This window comes from Scyliorhinus torazame, chromosome 31 (assembly GCF_047496885.1).
Source record: "Scyliorhinus torazame isolate Kashiwa2021f chromosome 31, sScyTor2.1, whole genome shotgun sequence".
NCBI classification, from domain to species: domain Eukaryota; kingdom Metazoa; phylum Chordata; class Chondrichthyes; order Carcharhiniformes; family Scyliorhinidae; genus Scyliorhinus; species Scyliorhinus torazame.
The window spans coordinates 12,886,152-12,904,290 of record NC_092737.1 but is presented as its reverse complement, the minus strand read 5'-3'; the positions used below and the strand labels follow the sequence as shown (position 1 = coordinate 12,904,290).

General features: G+C 54.7%; 1 protein-coding gene across 1 annotated transcript in view; it reads left to right on the top strand.

Moving 5' to 3' along the window:
• The first annotated feature begins 471 nt into the window (after window positions 1–471).
• Window positions 472–18,139, top strand: part of LOC140404692 (baculoviral IAP repeat-containing protein 1-like) — a 34,501-nt gene continuing 16,833 nt past the window's right edge. Inside the window, 7 exon segments of the mRNA XM_072493355.1 lie at window positions 472–812; window positions 2,683–2,832; window positions 5,521–6,121; window positions 7,056–7,155; window positions 8,487–8,568; window positions 9,161–9,218; window positions 16,864–16,992. Of these exon segments, the coding sequence (XP_072349456.1) occupies window positions 5,524–6,121; window positions 7,056–7,155; window positions 8,487–8,568; window positions 9,161–9,218; window positions 16,864–16,992 (967 nt within the window). The 5' untranslated portion in view covers window positions 472–812; window positions 2,683–2,832; window positions 5,521–5,523.

Sequence of the window (18,139 nt, the reverse complement as noted above, 5' to 3'; positions counted from 1 at the left end):
CCTATAATGCGGCGACCAGAATTGCACGCAATACTCCAAATGCGGCCGCACCAGAGTTTTGTACAGCTGCAACATGACCTCATGGCTCCGAAACTCAATCCCTCTACCAATGAAAGCTGACACACCTGCACCCCCCCCCCCCCACCCCCCAAACGCCGCGTGTCTCTCCCTCCCTCGCCTGTACGGCCCAGGCTATGCGGAAAGGTTCCCAGCTGCACATTCTGACTGTTTGCCGTTGAGATTATCGCGCGATTCACTGAAAGCAGCGGCTCGGCGAACAACAGCCGCAAGAGGCGGAGAAAAAAGGGCATCAATTCTTAACTCCACGGCCTGAGACTAACCCCACCAGCGTGGGTTGGTGAAGGGGTTAATTCCATTCCGTGCTTGCAGCAGCTCGTTTCCTGCTTGCGAAACAGGACAGTGTGCAGCCGATGGGATGATCTCAGGTTACACTTTGACTCTCTGTGCACTGTTGTCGAGAGGGAGGGACTGGTCTCGGCCAAACAGCGCTGAGGGGAGCAGAGCTGCGGCTCCCGGGGAGCGTCCCGCCCGTTAACCAGTCCGACAGGCCCGTGTGGGGGAAGAGGAAGAGGGTCCCGCCCTGAGGCCGGACTCCCTCCTCAGACAGACCCCGCTGACAGGGCCGGACAAGGCAAGTGTGTGGTTTATTCCGGATCTGATGAATGGACATGAAACCCTGAAGCATTCGATCGGTTTCACTTTCCACCAGCAATTTCCCTTTCTGATTGCAGCCCCAAGCTTAGGTGGAGTGGCCGTGCTAAAATTGCCCCTTAGTGTCCAAAGACATGCAGGTAAGGTGGGGCTAGGGGTATAGGGTGGGGAAGGGGGGTCTAGGTAGGGTGCACACGCGACGGGCCGAATGGCCTCCTTCTGCATTGTAGGGATTCCCTGGATGGATTCCCAGCATCCGCAGGTTTTTGCTTTTGTTGATATATTCCCTCCCGAGCCACGCCTGCGTTCCACGCTACTTCTGAGATTGGGGCCCACATTCGGGCCTCTTGCGACATGGTAAGAGTCGGCCTCTGGGCCTGGAGTCACGTGCAGGCCAGGCCGGGTGAAGACAGCAGGTTTCCTCCCCCAGGGCGGCATTGGGGAACCCGGTGGTTATTTTACAACGACCGACGATGGTCCTCGCAGTCGCCATTACTGAGACTGGTTTTCAAGTCCAGGCTTAGCCTGGAGTCCCCCCTGATTACCGATCCGGTCACCTGGTCACCGTGCGCCCTAAACTCCAGCGCTCCCCCCGCCCCCCCCCCTTAAACTCTCCACCTCTCTATCTGCCTCTCGTCTGAGATACTCTTAAAATGTACATCTTTCACCAAACATCTGATGGTCCCATCTGATGTCCCCGCTACCGCAGCTCGCTAAAACTCCTTTGACTCTATCTTGGGACGTGGGTATTGCTGGCTGGGCCGGCATTTATTGACCGTCCCTAATTGCCCTTGGACAGAGGTCTTGCGACACAGTGGGCAGCACCCCACCCCCTCCCCACCCTGCCTCTCAGTCGGAAGCTCCGGGTCCGAGGCCCACCCCAAGATCTGGCGGCCGAGGAATGTGCGTCGACAACGCGGTCGAACAGCTTGAGTGTGGCAGCCTGCAAAATCCTTCGAACCGCGCCATTGGCTGCCGGTAAGAGCGGGACAGATCGGACACCAATGATGCGGAGTGCCGCCCCCTCACGCTATAAGCCCCAGGCGACGGACACGCGGACCCCTTCCAGGAATAACGCGCGACGGAATCAGACCAAGGTCCGCCTGAGTGCATCAATCGATGTGGGATGAGAGTTGGAAAACTGTCCTTGAACGGAATGCCCAGTTCAGAGGGATTGTAAGAGTCACCCACGCACTGAGCTAAAGGCGATGTTCAAATACCAGCTCCTTCTGCCCCGCTAGCAAAAACAATAAGGCAACGATACTCGACGGGACAATGTGTCGCGATACACCGCAGGTTTTCTGATTGAACGTGTTGTCCCGGGTTACCACGGAATTTGTCGGCTTTCACTGTGATTCTGAGCCGGACGACCAACACCAGAAGAGAGGGGTCAGCACTGCTGCCTTCGCAGCGCCAGGGACCCGGGTTCGATTCCGGCCTCGGGCGACTGCCTGTGCGGAGTCTGCACCTTCTCCCCACCGTGTCTGCGTGGGTTCCTTCCCGGGGGGGGGGGGGGCTCCGGTTTCCTCCCGCGGTCCAAAGATGCGCAGGTTAGGGCGGATTGGCCGCGCTAAATTTACCCCTTGGCGTCCAAAGGTGTGCAAGTTTGGTGGAGTAGTTGGGATGGTGTGCGGGACATGTGCCGAGGTGGGGTGTCCTTTCCGAGGCTCGGTGCAGAACCGATGGGCCGAATGGCCTCCTTCTGCACTGTAAGGATTCTATGAAACAGTGTCGCGGGGCTGAATGGCCTCCTTCTGCTCCTGTCAGTACCGTTATAGATGATACTCAGGCTGCATCATTGTAGGGCGTGTCATTGTAAACGGGGAGGCTTGCGAGAAAAAAAGGTAAGCGAGCTGTGCGGGCTGCTGTCACGCCTTAGTTTACACATGGGAAGCTGTACAGGCCCCAGCGTTAGAGGAAATGCATCAGACGAGATGATTTGCACTTCCCTCTTCCCTATTTCACACTGGAAAACAAGCAGTCACGAGCAGTGCACATTTTGTCTTCCAGATTTAGGGGATCGTCAGCGTCGGTCTGTGATGCCCTCCCCGGTAGAAAATCAACTCTTTCGCTCGAATGAGCCAAGCTACATGAGGATTTGAGCAGGAGCGGCTGCCTGGTGTTCGTCCTCGGATCCAATCTCCTTTGCACCGGAATAAGGTCAGCTTGAGAGGACTTGTAGTTAAATGGGGCGCATTTAATATTGACGTTTAATGTCTGTGTGTCTCAAAGGTTATTATTGAATTGGAGAGTGGGATAGCAAAGGGAGGCCATTCAGCCAGTCGCGCTTTGGAATGGTGGCCTCCTAGTTCCCACTCCCCACCCCCCTCCCCCCCCCCCCCGCCTGTTCTTTCCCCCGTTGACCCCTTTTACAAGTATGCATCCCTTTTGAAAGTTCCTGTTGAATCTGCCCCCGCCGCCCTGTCAAGCAGCGCCTTCCAGCCCACAACAGATTCTCCCTCAGCCCCCGCCCCGATTCTCTTCAATCTCTGTCCCTCTGCTTGCCCACCCACCTCCCTGGGGAAACAGTCCTGAGTTACTCTGTCGAAACACTCGGGCTAGGAGAAGGAGGCCACTCGGCCCCTCGAGCTCCCTCCCCCAGTCAATACGATCATGGCCGATCTGGTTGTAACCTCGAGCGGCAGAGACCCGGGTTCGATTCCCGCCTCGGGTGACTGACCGTGTGGAGTTTCCACCCCTGTGCGTGCGTGGGTTTCCTCCGGGTGCTCCGCACAGTCCCAAGAAGTGCAGGTTAGGTGGGTTGGCCGTGCTAACCTGCCCCTAGGTGGAGCTGCAGGGATAGTGTGGGGTTTGGCCTTGGGTAGGGTGCTCCTTCGGAGAGTCGGTGTTGACTCGATGGGCTGAATGGCCTCCTTCTGCACTGTAGGGATTCGACGATAGATGATGTTGGCCGCCTCGATTAAATCTCCTCTTAACCTGCTCTGCTCCAAGAATAACAGCCTCTCCAGTCTGTCCATGTAATTGAAGCCCCTCATTAACGATATCATTTTACTAACTCTCCTCGTGTGGATACAGCAGGATATAGATAGGTTGGAGACCTGGGCAGAGAAATGGCAAATGCAGTTTAATCCCGACAAATGTGAGGTAATGCATTTTGGGAGGTCTAACATAGACAGGAAATATACCGTAAATTCTGAGGAATATAGAAAGTGAGAGAGATCTGGACGTGCAGGTCCACAGATCTTTGAAGGTGGCAACACAAGTGGACAAGGTAGTTAAGAAAGCATATGGAATGTTTGCCTTCATTGGACGGGGCATCGAGTATAGAAACTGGCAAGTCATGCTGCAGCTGTATAGAACCTTGGTAAGGCCGCACTTGGAATATTGAGCACAATTCTGGTCGCCATACAACCAGAAGGATGTGGAGGCTTTGGAGAGGGTGCAGAGGAGGTCTACCTGGATGTTGCCTGGTCTGGAGGGTGTTAGCTATGTGGAGAGGCTGAATAGACTCGGACTGTTTTCATTAGAAAGACGGAGGTTGAGGGGTGACCTGATAGAGGTCTACAAGATTATGAGGGGCATGGATAGAGTGGATGGGCAGGTTCTTTCCCAGGGTGGAGGGGTCAGTCACCAGGGGGCATAGGTTCAAGGTCCGTGGGGCAAAGTTTAAAGGAGATGTGCGAGGCAGGTGTTTTACGCAGAGGGTGGTGAGTGCCTGGAACGCGTTGCCAGGGGAGGCTGTGGAAGCAGATACATTAATGGCGTTCAAAAGGCATCGTGACAAACACATGGATAGGATGGGTATAGAGGGATACGGCACAAGGAAGTGCTGAGGATTTTGGCAAAGGTTGGTACCATGACCGGTACAGGCTTGGAGGGCCGAAGGGCCTGTCATGTGTTGCATTGTTCTGTGTTCTGTGTTCTTTATTCTTTGTTCTTTGTTCTGTGTTATTTATTCTTTATTCTTTATTCTGTGTTCTGTGTTCTGTGTTCTGTGTTCTGTGTTCTGTGTTCTGTGTTCTGTGTTCTGTGTTCTGTGTTCTGTGTTCTGTGTTCTGTGTTCTGTGTTCTTTGTTCTTTGTTCTTTGTTCTGTGTTCTGTGTTCTTTGTTCTTTGTTCTGTGTTCTTTGTTCTGTGTTCTTTGTTCTTTGTTCTGTGTTCTTTGTTCTTTATTCTGTGTCCTGTGTCCTGTGTTCTGTGTTCTTTGTTCTTTATTCTGTGTTCTGTGTTCTGTGTCCTGTGTTCTTTGTTCTTTGTTCTTTGTTCTTTGTTCTTTATTCTGTGTCCTGTGTCCTGTGTTCTGTGTTCTTTGTTCTTTATTCTGTGTTCTGTGTCCTGTGTTCTTTGTTCTTTGTTCTTTGTTCTATGTTCTGTGTTCTGTGTTCTGTGTTCTTTGTTCTGTGTTCTTTGTTCTGTGTTCTTTGTTCTTTGTTCTTTGTCCTGTGTCCTGTGTTCTGTGTTCTTTGTTCTTTATTCTGTGTTCTGTGTCCTGTGTTCTTTGTTCTTTGTTCTTTGTTCTATGTTCTGTGTTCTGTGTTCTGTGTTCTTTGTTCTGTGTTCTTTGTTCTGTGTTCTTTGTTCTGTGTTCTGTGTTCTTTGTTCTTTGTTCTTTGTTCTGTGTTATTTGTTCTTTGTTCTTTGTTCTGTGTTCTTTGTTCTTTCTTCTTTGTTCTGTGTTCTTTGTTCTTTGTTCTTTGTTCTGTGTTCTGTGTTCTGTGTTCTTTGTTCTTTGTTCTGTGTTATTTGTTCTTTGTTCTTTGTTCTGTGTTCTTTGTTCTTTCTTCTTTGTTCTTTCTTCTTTGTTCTTTGTTCTTTGTTCTTTGTGCTTTGTTCTTTGTTCTTTCAAATGGCACACTGATTCATTGGCGTCTGCTCTTTGATGTCTAGACTATGGAGATGCAAGACACTCTGCCCCCGCCGGAGAGTGAATCGCAGGGCTCCGACTCTGGCATTCACCATCAGCAGTTGGATGGCGCTGAGCTTCAGGCCTTAATGCCTTTCCTCAACTTCGACTTGACTAAGTTTGTGGAGGACATCGAGAGGGGCAACGAGGCCATTTCCCGGCAGAGGAAGAGGGGCTTCAACCACGGGATGCGGAGCGAGCTGAAGAGACTGAAGTCGTTCGAGAGCCTCGAGCCCTTTGCGAGCTGGAGCCCCGAGGAGATGGCGAGCGAGGGCTTCTACTTCACCGGGCTGAAGGCCAGCGTGCAGTGCTTCTGCTGCGGGGGGGTCTTCCACAGCATGGGCGTCACCAAATCCCCCCGATCAGAGCACCAACTGTTCGAGCCTGATTGTGGCTTCGTGAAAGCTTTGGAGGTTGGCAACATTCCCAAATACGCCGTGCGGCTCCTGCCTCCCGAGAATATTCCGCCGAACCGACGGGAGCAGCTGAGAGAGGAGCGGCCCAGACTGGAGACCTTTAAAGATTGGCCTTCCTACGTAAAGATGGAGCCCGATCTGTTGGTAGGGGCAGGATTCTTCTACACAGGTAATGATCAGAGAGCAATGCCTTCAGAGATCAGAACCCTTGGGATTTGGGGAAAAGGGCCAAGCCCTATGTTAATTCTCAGTGCATGGGCGTCGCTTGCAATGCCAACATTTATCGCCCATCACTAATTGCCCCTTGAGAAGGTGGTGGAGAGCCGCCATCTTGAATCCAATGGCAGACCCCTTCGGCGCCGGGGTGGGGGGGGGGGGCTTTTAAAACAATTCGATTGTCGCCATTATTGGTGTGAGCAATCTAATTCCAAACGCGGCGGGATTCAATCTCAAATCTTTCACGTATTAGTCCGTTTCTGTAAGCCCAGGACTGAGGCAGCCCGTTGCTTGGGAGGAGCAGGTGTTCCTCAGCCGACTGCTTCCAGAGCCCTCCACCGACGGGAGAACGCTTCGCCCAGTTGGAGACACATTGATCGAGATTGTACCGATGAGTCAATGACGTCATTACCATGTGACTATCGGCGCAGAATGAACGTGATGAAACTCAGTCCGTTCCGCTCCAGGTTTGCTCTTCGATCCCAGCGTTTCCTTGGAGAGTACAGTCCCGTCGTCAATCCCTCTTTGCCGCTCCAACACACCCGAACCTCTCCTTGTTTCCAATTCATTAATGTATAAAATCACACAGCGTCTACAGCAGCGAAAACAGGCCATTGGGCCCACACTATGAGTACCGGCTCCACTCAGCTCTCCTTCCCCATCTCACCCCGTCAACCAATCCTTCTATTCCTCTCCCTCCCCGGTGTGCTTCCCCTACAAATCATCGCACTCGGGGGATTTCCTTTTGATCAGGAAGTTTGTGGAAGTGAATGGGTCGGGGGACTGGAGTAAAGGGTGACAATCTCAAACCAGGTGTATTGAGAGTGAGTGGAGTGTTGGTCGGATGGCATTCCAGGTGCTTCACCTCCAGCTTGCTCATCCAACAGGGATCAAGGATAAAGTCCAGTGCTTTTCCTGCGATGGGAGCTTAGGAAACTGGGAAGAAGATGACGATCCATGGAAGGAACATTCCAAATGGTTTCCAGGGTAAGTCGACTTTTTCTTCCCTCGCAACTCCATTTTGGAGTTGGGGACCAAGGGCAATGTGTCCAAGGTTGCAGACGACACTAAGATGAGTGGTAAAGCAAAAAGTGCAGAGGATACTGGAAGTCTGCAGAGGGATTTGGATAGGCTAAGTGAATGGGCTAGGGTCTGGCAGATGGAATACAATGTTGACAAATGTGAGGTTATCCATTTTGGTAGGAATAACAGCAAAAGGGATTATTATTTAAATGATAAAATATTAAAACATGCTGCCGTGCAGAGAGACCTGGGTGTGCTAGTGCATGAGTCGCAAAAAGTTGGTTTACAGGTGCAACAGGTGATTAAGAAGGCGAATGGAATTTTGTCCTTCATTGCTAGAGGGATGGAGTCTAAGACTAGGGAGGTTATGCTGCAATTGTATAAGGTGTTAGTGAGGCCACACCTGGAGTATTGTGTTCAGTTTTGGTCTCCTTACCTGAGAAAGGACGTACTGACGCTGGAGGGTGCCCAGAGGAGATTCACTAGGTTAACCCCAGAGCTGAAGGGGTTGGATTACGAGGAGAGGTTGAGTAGACTGGGACTGTACTCGTTGCAATTTAGAAGGATGAGGGGGGATCTTATAGAAACATATAAAATTATGAAGGGAATAGATAGGATAGATGCGGGCAGGTTGTTTCCACTGGCGGGTGAAAGCAGAACTAGGGGGCATAGCCTCAAAATAAGGGGAAGTAGATTTAGGACTGAGTTTAGGAGGACTTCTTCACCCAAAGGGTTGTGAATCTATGGAATTCCTTGCCCAGTGAAGCAGTTGAGGCTCCTTCATTAAATGTTTTTAAGATAAAGATAGAAAGTTTTTTGAAGAATAAAGGGATTAAGGGGAATGGTGTTCGGGCCGGAAAGTGGAGCTGAGTCCACAAAGATCAGCCATGATCTCATTGAATGGCGGAGCAGGCTCGAGGGGCCAGATGGCCTACTCCTGCTCCTAGTTTCGTATGTTCTTATGTATCGGCTGATGGAAAGTTCCAGAATGTTTCATTTCACCGGGAGAAACAGCAGCCCGTTTAACGGCGTACGTCGGCAGTCTCTCTGGAGATGGTGTATATTCCCTCGTAACAACTGGTTCACTGAACGTTGGGGCAACAGCTCGGATTATTCCTGGACTCGGGAGTGTGAGTGTGAATGTTCCTGAACGCGCGGGGGGGGGGGGGGGGGGGGGTGCGATTGCTGTGGCTCTATGGTCGTGCTCTGCGTGTGAAGTATGTGTGTTCATGTCTCACTGTTGAGTGTTACAATCTGTCTGATGCTCCTGTGCCACGCGTTGTCCCTCTTCCCAGGTGTACGTACCTTCAGAGTGTGAAATCAGCAGCGGAAATAGACCTGCACAGTCGCAGCTATGTTGGATTTCATGGGAATACGGTAAGCTTGTTTTTAGAAATACAGCGGAGGCCATTCTGCCCATTGGGGCTGCGATGGCTGGTTTGAAACAAGCTGTTCCAATTCTGAAACCTGAGACCTCTCCCACCTAGATGGGCAGCAGAGACATGGAACAGCACCATCCGCCCTTACCCCCTGCCCCTTAATAACCTGGGGTGGGATTTCAACTCTTGCTGCCCACCGCACCACAAGACCTTCGACAGCACACCAGCCCCACGCCCTGGGCGGGATTCTCTGATCCTGAGGCTAAATGTTGCCGCCGCCGTCAACAGGGCCTCCGGATCGGCAATTCTGGCTCCACCAGGGGGCCAGCACGGCACTGGAGCAGTTCACGGGGATTCTCCGGTCCTGCCCCGGGCTGAGAGTATCCCGCCCCCCCCCCCCCCCCCCCGTACCTGGAACAGTGGGATGCGAATCTACGTCGGCCGAACCCTCATTAACGATCCCAGCGAGGTGCCGGTCGGGTCGACTGAGGGCTAACAGACAAAGCGAAATAAAGCGATTGAGCAATGTTAGAGTTGGGAGATATTTCAGACAATTTCTGTGTGAAAATATGCACGTTCTTTCTCCGCAGGCTGTCCACTTTGCAACCGCGTCTGCTGAGGGTTACTGCAGCGAAGGATCTGATTCCTGTAGGTTTATTTGTTCTTTTCCTTCCAAGCTTTTGGGGAGGGTGGAAGCGGTTTCCTGTTGCCCTGTGTGGGTGTGTGTGTGTGTGGGCGTCGTTGGCAAGATAGGTCCTTGAGGGGACGCGACCGTTCTGATGTGACGGGGCCACTTGCGATGTCCTGTCCGCCATATTGCCGGAACTTTACCCAACGCAATCGGAACCCACCTGACTATACCCCGGCTCCCTTTAAATTAGTTACCGTTTCGTCCATCCTGGAGGTATGTCCGGGAGCATTCCTTCGTGCAAACAGGAGTAATATTGCCAAACCCTTGTCCACAAAATGCAGAAGGTGCGCACGAACATGCGGATTGTGAGCAGGAACTTGGGAATCAGGAGCAGAAATCGGCAATCCAGCCCTTCGATTCTGCTCCGCCATTCAATCAGATCCTGGCTGATCTCTCCCTGGTCTCAAATCCATCTCCCTGCCTGTTCCCCATATCCCTTTAACCCGTCAGACTACAAGGCAGCGAGTTCCCCAAATTCACCACCCTCAGCGAGAAGTAGTTCCTCCTCATCTCAGTTCCAAATCTACCGCCTACGGTGGATGGTCTACGTTTACTTTGCCGATCCCTTTTAGTAACTAGGCCACTCGGCCCCACGATCCTGCTTCCCCCCCCATTCAATAGGATCGGGGCTGACCTGATTGGGACCTCAACCCCACATTCCTGCCGACCCCCCCCCCGATAACCTTTCACCCCCGTTAACCTTTCACCCCGTTAACCTTTCACCCCCCTCGTTAATCGAGAATCTATCCACTCGGCCTTAAAAAATATTCCGAGATCCTGCTTCCGCCGCCTTTCGAGGAAGAGAGTTCCGGAGACTCCGCCCCCCTCTGAGAGAAAATATTTCTCCTCATCTCCGTCTTAAAGGGGCCACCCCCTTATTTTTACAGTACGAAGTCTTACAACACCAGGTTAAAGTCCAACAGGTTTGTTTCGATGTCACTAGCTTTCGGAGCGCTGCTCCTTCATTCACCTGAGGAAGGAGCGGCGCTCCGAAAGCTAGTGACATCGAAACAAACCTGTTGGACTTTAACCTGGTGTTGTAAGACTTCGTACTGTGCTCACCCCAGTCCAACGCCGGCATCTCCACATCATGGCCCTTATTTTTAAACAGTGCCCCCCCCCCCCCCCCCCCCTGTTCTAGATTCTCCCACAAGAGGAAACATCCTCGCCACATCCCCCATGTCGACACCCCCTCAGGATCTTAAAGGTTTCGATCGAGTCGCCTCCCACTCTTCAAAGTCCAGCGGATACAAACCCAACCTCTCCAACCTTTCCTCATCAGACACCCCGCCCGCTCCTGGTATTAGTCGTGCAAACCCTCTCTGAACGGTTTCTAACACATTGACATATTCCCTTAATGACACCTTCCCTCAATTCGCTCAATTGATCATACCAAATCTCAGATGGATCGATGGTTGCCAGTCATGGGTACGGAGCCAGGGAGAGAGTGCGTTGGTGACAATGTCACCAGGCTGGCATTCCAGAGGCCGAGGATTTAGTTCTCTGGAGGAACCTGGGGCGTCATTCTCCGATCCCCCACCGGATATTCGGCGGGGGGCGGGAATCAGGCCGCGCCGGTTGGCGGGCCCCCCCCGCTCGATTCTCAGGCCCGGATGGGCCGAAGTCCCGCCGATAAATTGCCTGTCCCGCTGGCGTAAATTAGAGTACCTATTTACCGGCGGGACAAGGTGGCGTGGGCGGGCTCCGGGGTCCTGGGGGGGGCGCGGGGCGATCTGACCCCGGGGGGGTGCCCCCACGGTGGCGTGGCCCGCGATCTGGGCCCACCGATCCGCGGACGGGCCTGTGCTGTGGAAGCACTCTTTCCCTTCCGCCTCCGCAACGGTCTCCACCATGGCGGAGGCGGAAGAGACTCTCCCCACTGCGCATGCGCGGGAAACTGTCAGCGGCCGCTGACGCTCCCGCGCATGCGCCGCCCGGAGATGCCATTTCCGCGCCAGCTGGCGGGGCACCAAAGGCCTTTTCCGCCAGCTGGCGGGGCGGAAATCCCTCCGGCGCAGGCCTAGCCCCTCAATGTTGGGGCTCGGCCCCCAAAGATGCGGAGCATTCCGCACCTTTGGGGTGGCGCGATGCCCGTCTGATTGGTGCCGTTTTGGGCGCCAGTCGGCGGACATCGCGCCGTTTGGGGAGAATTTCGCGCCTGGTTTCGAATCCCACCACGGCACCTGGTAAAATAAAAATTCAACAAATGAAGTCCGGAACTGAGAGAAAGTCTCAGTAACGATGACCAGGACGATCAAAGAACAAAGAAAAGTACAGCACAGGAACAGGCCCTTCGGCCCTCCAAGCCCGTGCCGACCATGCTGCCCGACTAAACTACAATCTTCCACACTTCCTGGGTCCGTATCCCTCTATTCCAATCCTATTCATGTATTTGTCAAGATGCCCCTTAAATGTCACTATCGTCCCTGCTTCCACCACCTCCTCCGGCAGCGAGTTCCAGGCACCCACTACCCTCTGTGTAAAAAAACTTGCCTCGCACATCTCCTCTAAACCTTGCCCCTCGCACCTTAAACCTATGCCCCCTCGTAATTGACCCCTCGACCAGGGGGAAAAACCTATCATCGATTGTTGTTTATAAACCATGATGTGGCGATGCCGGCGTTGGACTGGGATGGACACAGTAAGAAGTCTTACAACACCAGATTAAAGTCCAACAGGTTTGTGTCAAACGCTAGCTTTCGGAGCGCTGCTCCTTCCTCAGGTGAATGAACAGACATTGGGCGACAATCGCCAGGCAGGAATGTTCCCTTCCAGTCGGGGAACACTTCAGCAGTCGAGGGCATTCAGCCTCTGATCTCCGGGTAAGCGTTCTCCAAGGCGGCCTTCAGGACGCGCGACAACGCAGAATCGCCGAGCAGAACCTTATAGCCAAGTTCCGCACACATGAGTGCGGCCTCAACCGGGACCTGGGATTCATGTCGCATTACATTCATCCCCCACCATCTGGCCTGCGAAATCCTACCAACTGTCCTGGCTTGGTACAATTCACACCTCTTTAACCTGGGGCTACCCCATCTCTGGATCTGTAAAGATTTAATCACCTGCTAATTGTCCTGCAGCTTTGACTTTGTCTATATATCTGTTTCTGGAACCTACCTCTTCATTCACCTGAGGAAGGAGCAGCGCTCCAAAAGCTAGTGTTTGAAACTTTAACCTGGTGTTGTAAGACTTCTTATTGTTTATAAACCCACCTGGGCTCACTGATGTCCTGTACGGAGGGAAATTCGCCGTGTCTACCTGGTCTGGGCCTCCACGTGACTCCAGACCCCGCATCCGATGTGGTCGGTTCCCAGCCGCCCCTCTGGAATGGCCAAGCGAGCCGCGCAGTTCGAGGGCAATTCGGGATGCGTCATAAACACTGACCCCGGCCCAGCGACGCCCACATCCTGTCGAAAGAACCAAAGGAGAAAGGGAAGATGGAGGGGGTTGTGCAGATCCGCCAGGTCTCAGTGGATGACAGAACGGGCCGGGGGTTGTGGGGGGGGGGGGGGAACGGCCGCCTCCCACTGCTCCGCAGTGAGAGTGGCCAATGGTTGTCAGCTGAGGCGAGCAGTTTGTCCACCATATTCTGTCACGGCCTTGTACACACCTCCCCTCCCCCCCCCCAATCTCCCTTACTCCCAAGAACCCCAGCTTCAGCAGCCTAACCCTCGTGGGTCAGATTCCTCACCCCCGGGACCATTCTGGTAAATCTCTGGAAGTACACCATTCAGCCCATCAAAGCTGTTCTGCATTTCAACGAGATCACGGTTGACCTGGGCGTGATCATCCTCAACACTTTCCCGTCTTTGCCCCTTGACCTTCCATTCCCTCGCTGAAGAACAAATGTCTATCTCAGCCTTGAAAGTACTTAAGGACCCAGCCTCTGTCCAACTCTCTGCAGTACACAATGGATCTTGTTATTGAATTGGACCAGTTAAGGGGGAATTCATTAAGGGTTATACATAGATTAATGTAGTTGTGTGGGGTATTTCATAGATTTCATAGAATTTTCAGTGCAGAAGGAGGCCATTCGGCCCATCGGGTCTGCACTGGCTCTTGGAAAGAGCACCCTACCCAACCCTACACCTTCACTCTATCCCCATATTCCAGTAACTCCAACCTACGCGAAGGGCAATTTTGGTCACTAAGGGCAATTTATCACGGCCAATCCACCTAACCTGCACATCTTTGGACTGCGGGAGGAAACTGGAGCACCCGGAGGAAACCCACGCACACACGGGGAGAACGTGCAGACCCCGCACAGAGTGACCCAGCGGGGAATCGAACCTGGGACCCCGGCGCTGTGAAGCCACAGTGCTATCCACTTGTGCTAACGTGCTGCCCACCGGCATCCCTCTATTCCCGTCCTATCCACGTGGTTGTCAAGATGCCTTTTGAACGCCGTTAATGTATCTGCTTCCACAGCCTCCCCTGACAACGCGTTCCAGACACTCACCACCCTCTGTGTAAAAATCAGCCTCGCACATCTCCTCTAAACTTTGCCCCACGGACCTTAAACCTATGCCCCCTGGTGACTGAGCCCTCCACCCTGAGAAAGAACCTGCCCATCCACTCTATCCATGCCCCACATAATCTTGTAGACCTCTATCAGGTCGTCCCTCAACCTCCGTCTTTCTAATGAAAACAGTCCGAGTCTATTCAGCCTCTCCGCACAGCTAACACCCTCCAGACCAGGCAACATCCTGGTTAAACCTCCTCTGCACCCTCTCCAAAGCCCCCACATCCTTCTGATAGTGTGGCGACCAGAATTGTGCGCAATATTCCAAGTGCGGCCTTACCAAGGTTCCATATAACTGCAGCCTGACTTGCCAATTTTTATACTTTTTAGGCTCCCTTCAATATCTTGTCCCAAGCTACACGGCTGTGGCTAAGTTTTTAAGCTTGGCTATGAAGCTAAAATCAATTGGCTGACAGGCAATTGTAGCCTCCATTGGAAATCATGTCCGACTCAATAATGTGGAATGACAAAGAGTTTACAGCAGAGAAACAGACCATTCGGCCCATCTACTCCGTGCTGCTGTTTTGGCTCCGAACGAGCCTCATCTCGCCTCCCCCCCCCTCTCCATCTTCCCCATATCCTTCCATTCCACTCTCCCTCATGTGTTTATCCAACTCCTCCCCCCCCCTGAAATATCTCGTCACTATTCACCTCGACCACTCCACGTGGGAACGAGTCCCACATGCTCCCCACTCCCCGTGGGAGCGAGTACCACATTCTCCCCACTCCCTGTGGGAGTGAATTCCACATTCTCCCCTCTCCCTGTGGGAACGAGTCCCACATTCTCCCCACTCCCCGTGGGAGCGAGTGCCACATTCTCCCCACTCCCCATGGGAGCGAGTCCCACATTCTCCCCACTCCCCGTGGGAGCGAGTCCCACATTCTCCCCACTCCCCATGGGAGCGAGTCCCACATTGTCTCCACACCCCGTGGGAGCGAGTCCCACATTCTCCCCACTCCCCGTGGGAGCGAGTCCCACATTGTCTCCACACCCCGTGGGAGCGAGTCCCACATTCTCCCCACTCCCCATGGGAGCAAGTCCCACATTCTCCCCACTCCCCATGGGAGAGAGTCCCACATTCCCCCCACTCCCTGTGGGAGCGAGTCCCACATTCTCCCCACTCCCCTGTGGGAGCGAGTCCCACATTCTCCCCACTCCCCGTGGGAGCGAGACCCACATTGTCTCCACACCCCGTGGGAGCGAGTCCCACATTCTCCCCAACTCCCCGTGGGAGCGAGTTCCACATTCTCCCCACTCCCCGTGGGAGCGAGTGCCACATTCTCCCCCACTCCCCGTGGGAGCGAGTCCCACATTCTCCCCCACTCCCCGTGGGAGCGAGTCCCACATTCTCCCCACTCCCTGTGGGAGCGAGTGCCACATTCTCCCCACTCCCTGTGGGAGCGAGTCCCACATTCTCCCCACTCCCTGTGGGAGCGAGTGCCACATTCTCCCCACTCCCTGTGGGAGCGAGTCCCACATTCTCCCCACTCCCCTGTGGGAGCGAGTCCCACATTCTCCCCACTCCCTGTGGGAGCGAGTCCCACATTCTCCCCACTCCCCGTGGGAGCGAGACCCACATTGTCTCCACTCCCCGTGGGAGCGAGTCCCACATTCTCCCCACTCCCCGTGGGAGCGAGTTCCACATTCTCCCCACTCCCCCGTGGGGAGCGAGTGCCACATTCTCCCCACTCCCTGTGGGGGCGAGTCCCACATTCTCCCCACTCCCCCGTGGGAGCGAGTCCCCACATTCTCCCCACTCCCCGTGGGAGCGAAGTCCCACATTCTCCCCACTCCCCGTGGGAGCGAGTGCCACATTCTCCCCACTCCCCCGTGGGAGCGAGTGCCACATTCTCCCCACTCCCTGTGGGGAGCAAGTCCCACATTCTCCCCACTTCCCTGTGGGAGCGAGTCCCACATTCTCCCCACTCCCTGTAGGAGCGAGTCCCACATTCTCCCCACTCCCTGTGGGAGCGAGTCCCACATTCTCCCCACTCCCTGTGGGAGCGAGTCCCACATTCTCCTAACTCCCCGTGGGAGCGAGTCCCACATTCTCCCCACTCCCCGTGGGAGCGAGTCCCACATTCTCCCCACTCCCCGTGGGAGCGAGTGCCACATTCTCCCCACTCCCCGTGGGAGCGAGTCCCATATTCTCCCCACTCCCCTGTGGAGCGAGTCCCACATTCTCCCCACTCCCCGTGGGAGCGAGTCCCACATTCTCCCCACTCCCCTTGGGAGCGAGTCCACATTCTCCCCACTCCCTGTGGGAGCGAGTCCCACATTCTCCCCACTCCCCGTGGGAGCGAGTCCCACATTCTCCCCACTCCCCGTGGGGAGCGAGTCCCACATTCTCCCCACTCCCCGTGGGAGCGAGTCCCACATTCTCCCCACTCCCGGTTTATTAGTGAACATCTAACATTTATCTTATCTCCGTTATAACATCTTACGGTTTTCTGTTGTGGAAAGGAAACCTCGATAGTCTGGAGCCGCACCCGAGGCGTTGTGTCGACAGTGCACCTTTGGAAGGTTCTAGAGCAAGAGAGAGAGAGAGAGAGAGGGAGGAAGAGCGAGAAAGATTAGCGAGGACGGTTCCGAGGGTGAGGGTGGATTCGGGAACTGAAATTGTTCTCCTCGGGGAAGCGAAGGCCGAGAGGAGATTGGATCGAGGTGTACAAAGGTCATGAGGGGGTCCAGGATGGAGTCGAGGGAGAGAATCTGTTCCCATTGGGTGGGGAGGGGGCTTCGAGGAGCAGAGGGACTCAGGTTTGAGGTGATGGCAAAGTGAACAGTGACCAGCTGAGGAACGCCCAGCGCGGGGCTGGAGCTAACCCGGACAGGATGGGCCGAATGTCCTCCTCCCATGCTGGAACCAGTCCACCGCACGATAAAAGCTGGCGTGGCCTTGACGTGATTGGAACGCACCCCATTCTCACCTGGGCCCCTCCTGTGCCGGTACGGACAATGCCCCGTGGGTGCCGGCCGGTTTCTCTGCGTCTTTGCGGGGTGGGGGGGGGGGGGTTGGTGATCCGGATGTTTCCGTGCCCTCACGAGGTGGCCTCTCTCTCTTTGCCCCATTTGCCAGGGTCGGATCGGGAAGGCGGTGGGAACGTATTCGCGGACGAGAAATCCCGGCAGGAGTCGTTCCGCACCTGGCCACCAGGGGTCAGCGCAAGCCCGGCCGCCCTTGCCGAAGCCGGATTCTTCTATCGAGGTGAGTCCTGCCTTTGCCTAGGCCGTCGCAGATCCGAACGCTCCCTCCCCCCAGTGACTTTCCCAGCGAGCGCCCCCCACCCTCCCATTTTTCGGATCCCTCCCATTAGATCGGCGCCTCCTCGATTCTATCGAGAACCAAAAAAAAACAAATCGAATCGATGAAGTCCATTCCCCAATCAAGGTGATGTTTACAGAAGGGGTGGGGGTTGTTGGTGGGGGGGTGGGGGTTGTTGGTGGGGGGGGGGGGGGGGTGGAGGGGAGGGCGCCTCAGGTTTTGTGGCCGATCTACGAATGGCGGACAGGCTCGATGGGCCGAATGGTCTACCACCCCCCACCCCCAACCCCCCCTGGGCTCCCAATTTTTGCCCGTCCCACTTGACCCCTACCTGACCTCAGAAATGTCTGTCAGAACATGAAGCTGCCCTTTCGTTCCTTCCAGCCGCCGGAATGGACAATCCCCGGGGGGTGCGGGCCAGCGAGAGGACATCGTCCTGATCCCGACATTGACCCTGACTCCTGGCTCGGCCTTCAACCCCAAAGAGAGACTGGCGGGAGCGCCGGCGGGGGAAGGGCGGGCGTCAGCCAGGTTTCCAAGCCATGCAGTGGGACCTCCCCGAGGTTTTCATAGATACATGGAAGAGAGGAGCAGGAGGAGGCCTTTTGGCCCTTCGAGCCTGCTCCACCATTCATCACGATCATGGCTGATCATCCAACTCAATAGCCGAATCCTGCTTTCTCCCTGTAGCCTTTGATCCCGTTCGTCCCAAGTGCTGTATGGAGCCTCCTCTTGAATATATTTAAAGTTTTTGCATCAACTACTTCCTGTGGTAATGAATTCCACAGGCTCACCACTCTCTGGGTGAAGAAATGTCTCCTTATCTCTGTCCGAAATGGTTTACCCTGAATCCTCAGGCTGTGACCCCAGGGGCGAGATTCTCCGACCCCCCGCCGGGTCGGAGAATCGCCGGGGGCTGGCGTGAATCCCGCCCCCGCCGGTTTGCCGAAGTCTCCGGCACCGGATATTCGGCGGGGGCGGGAATCGCGCCGCGCCGGTTGGCGGGCCCCCCCCCCCGCGATTCTCCGGCCCAGATGGGCCGAAGTCCCGCCGCTGAAATGCCTGTCCCGCCGGCGTAGATTAAACCACC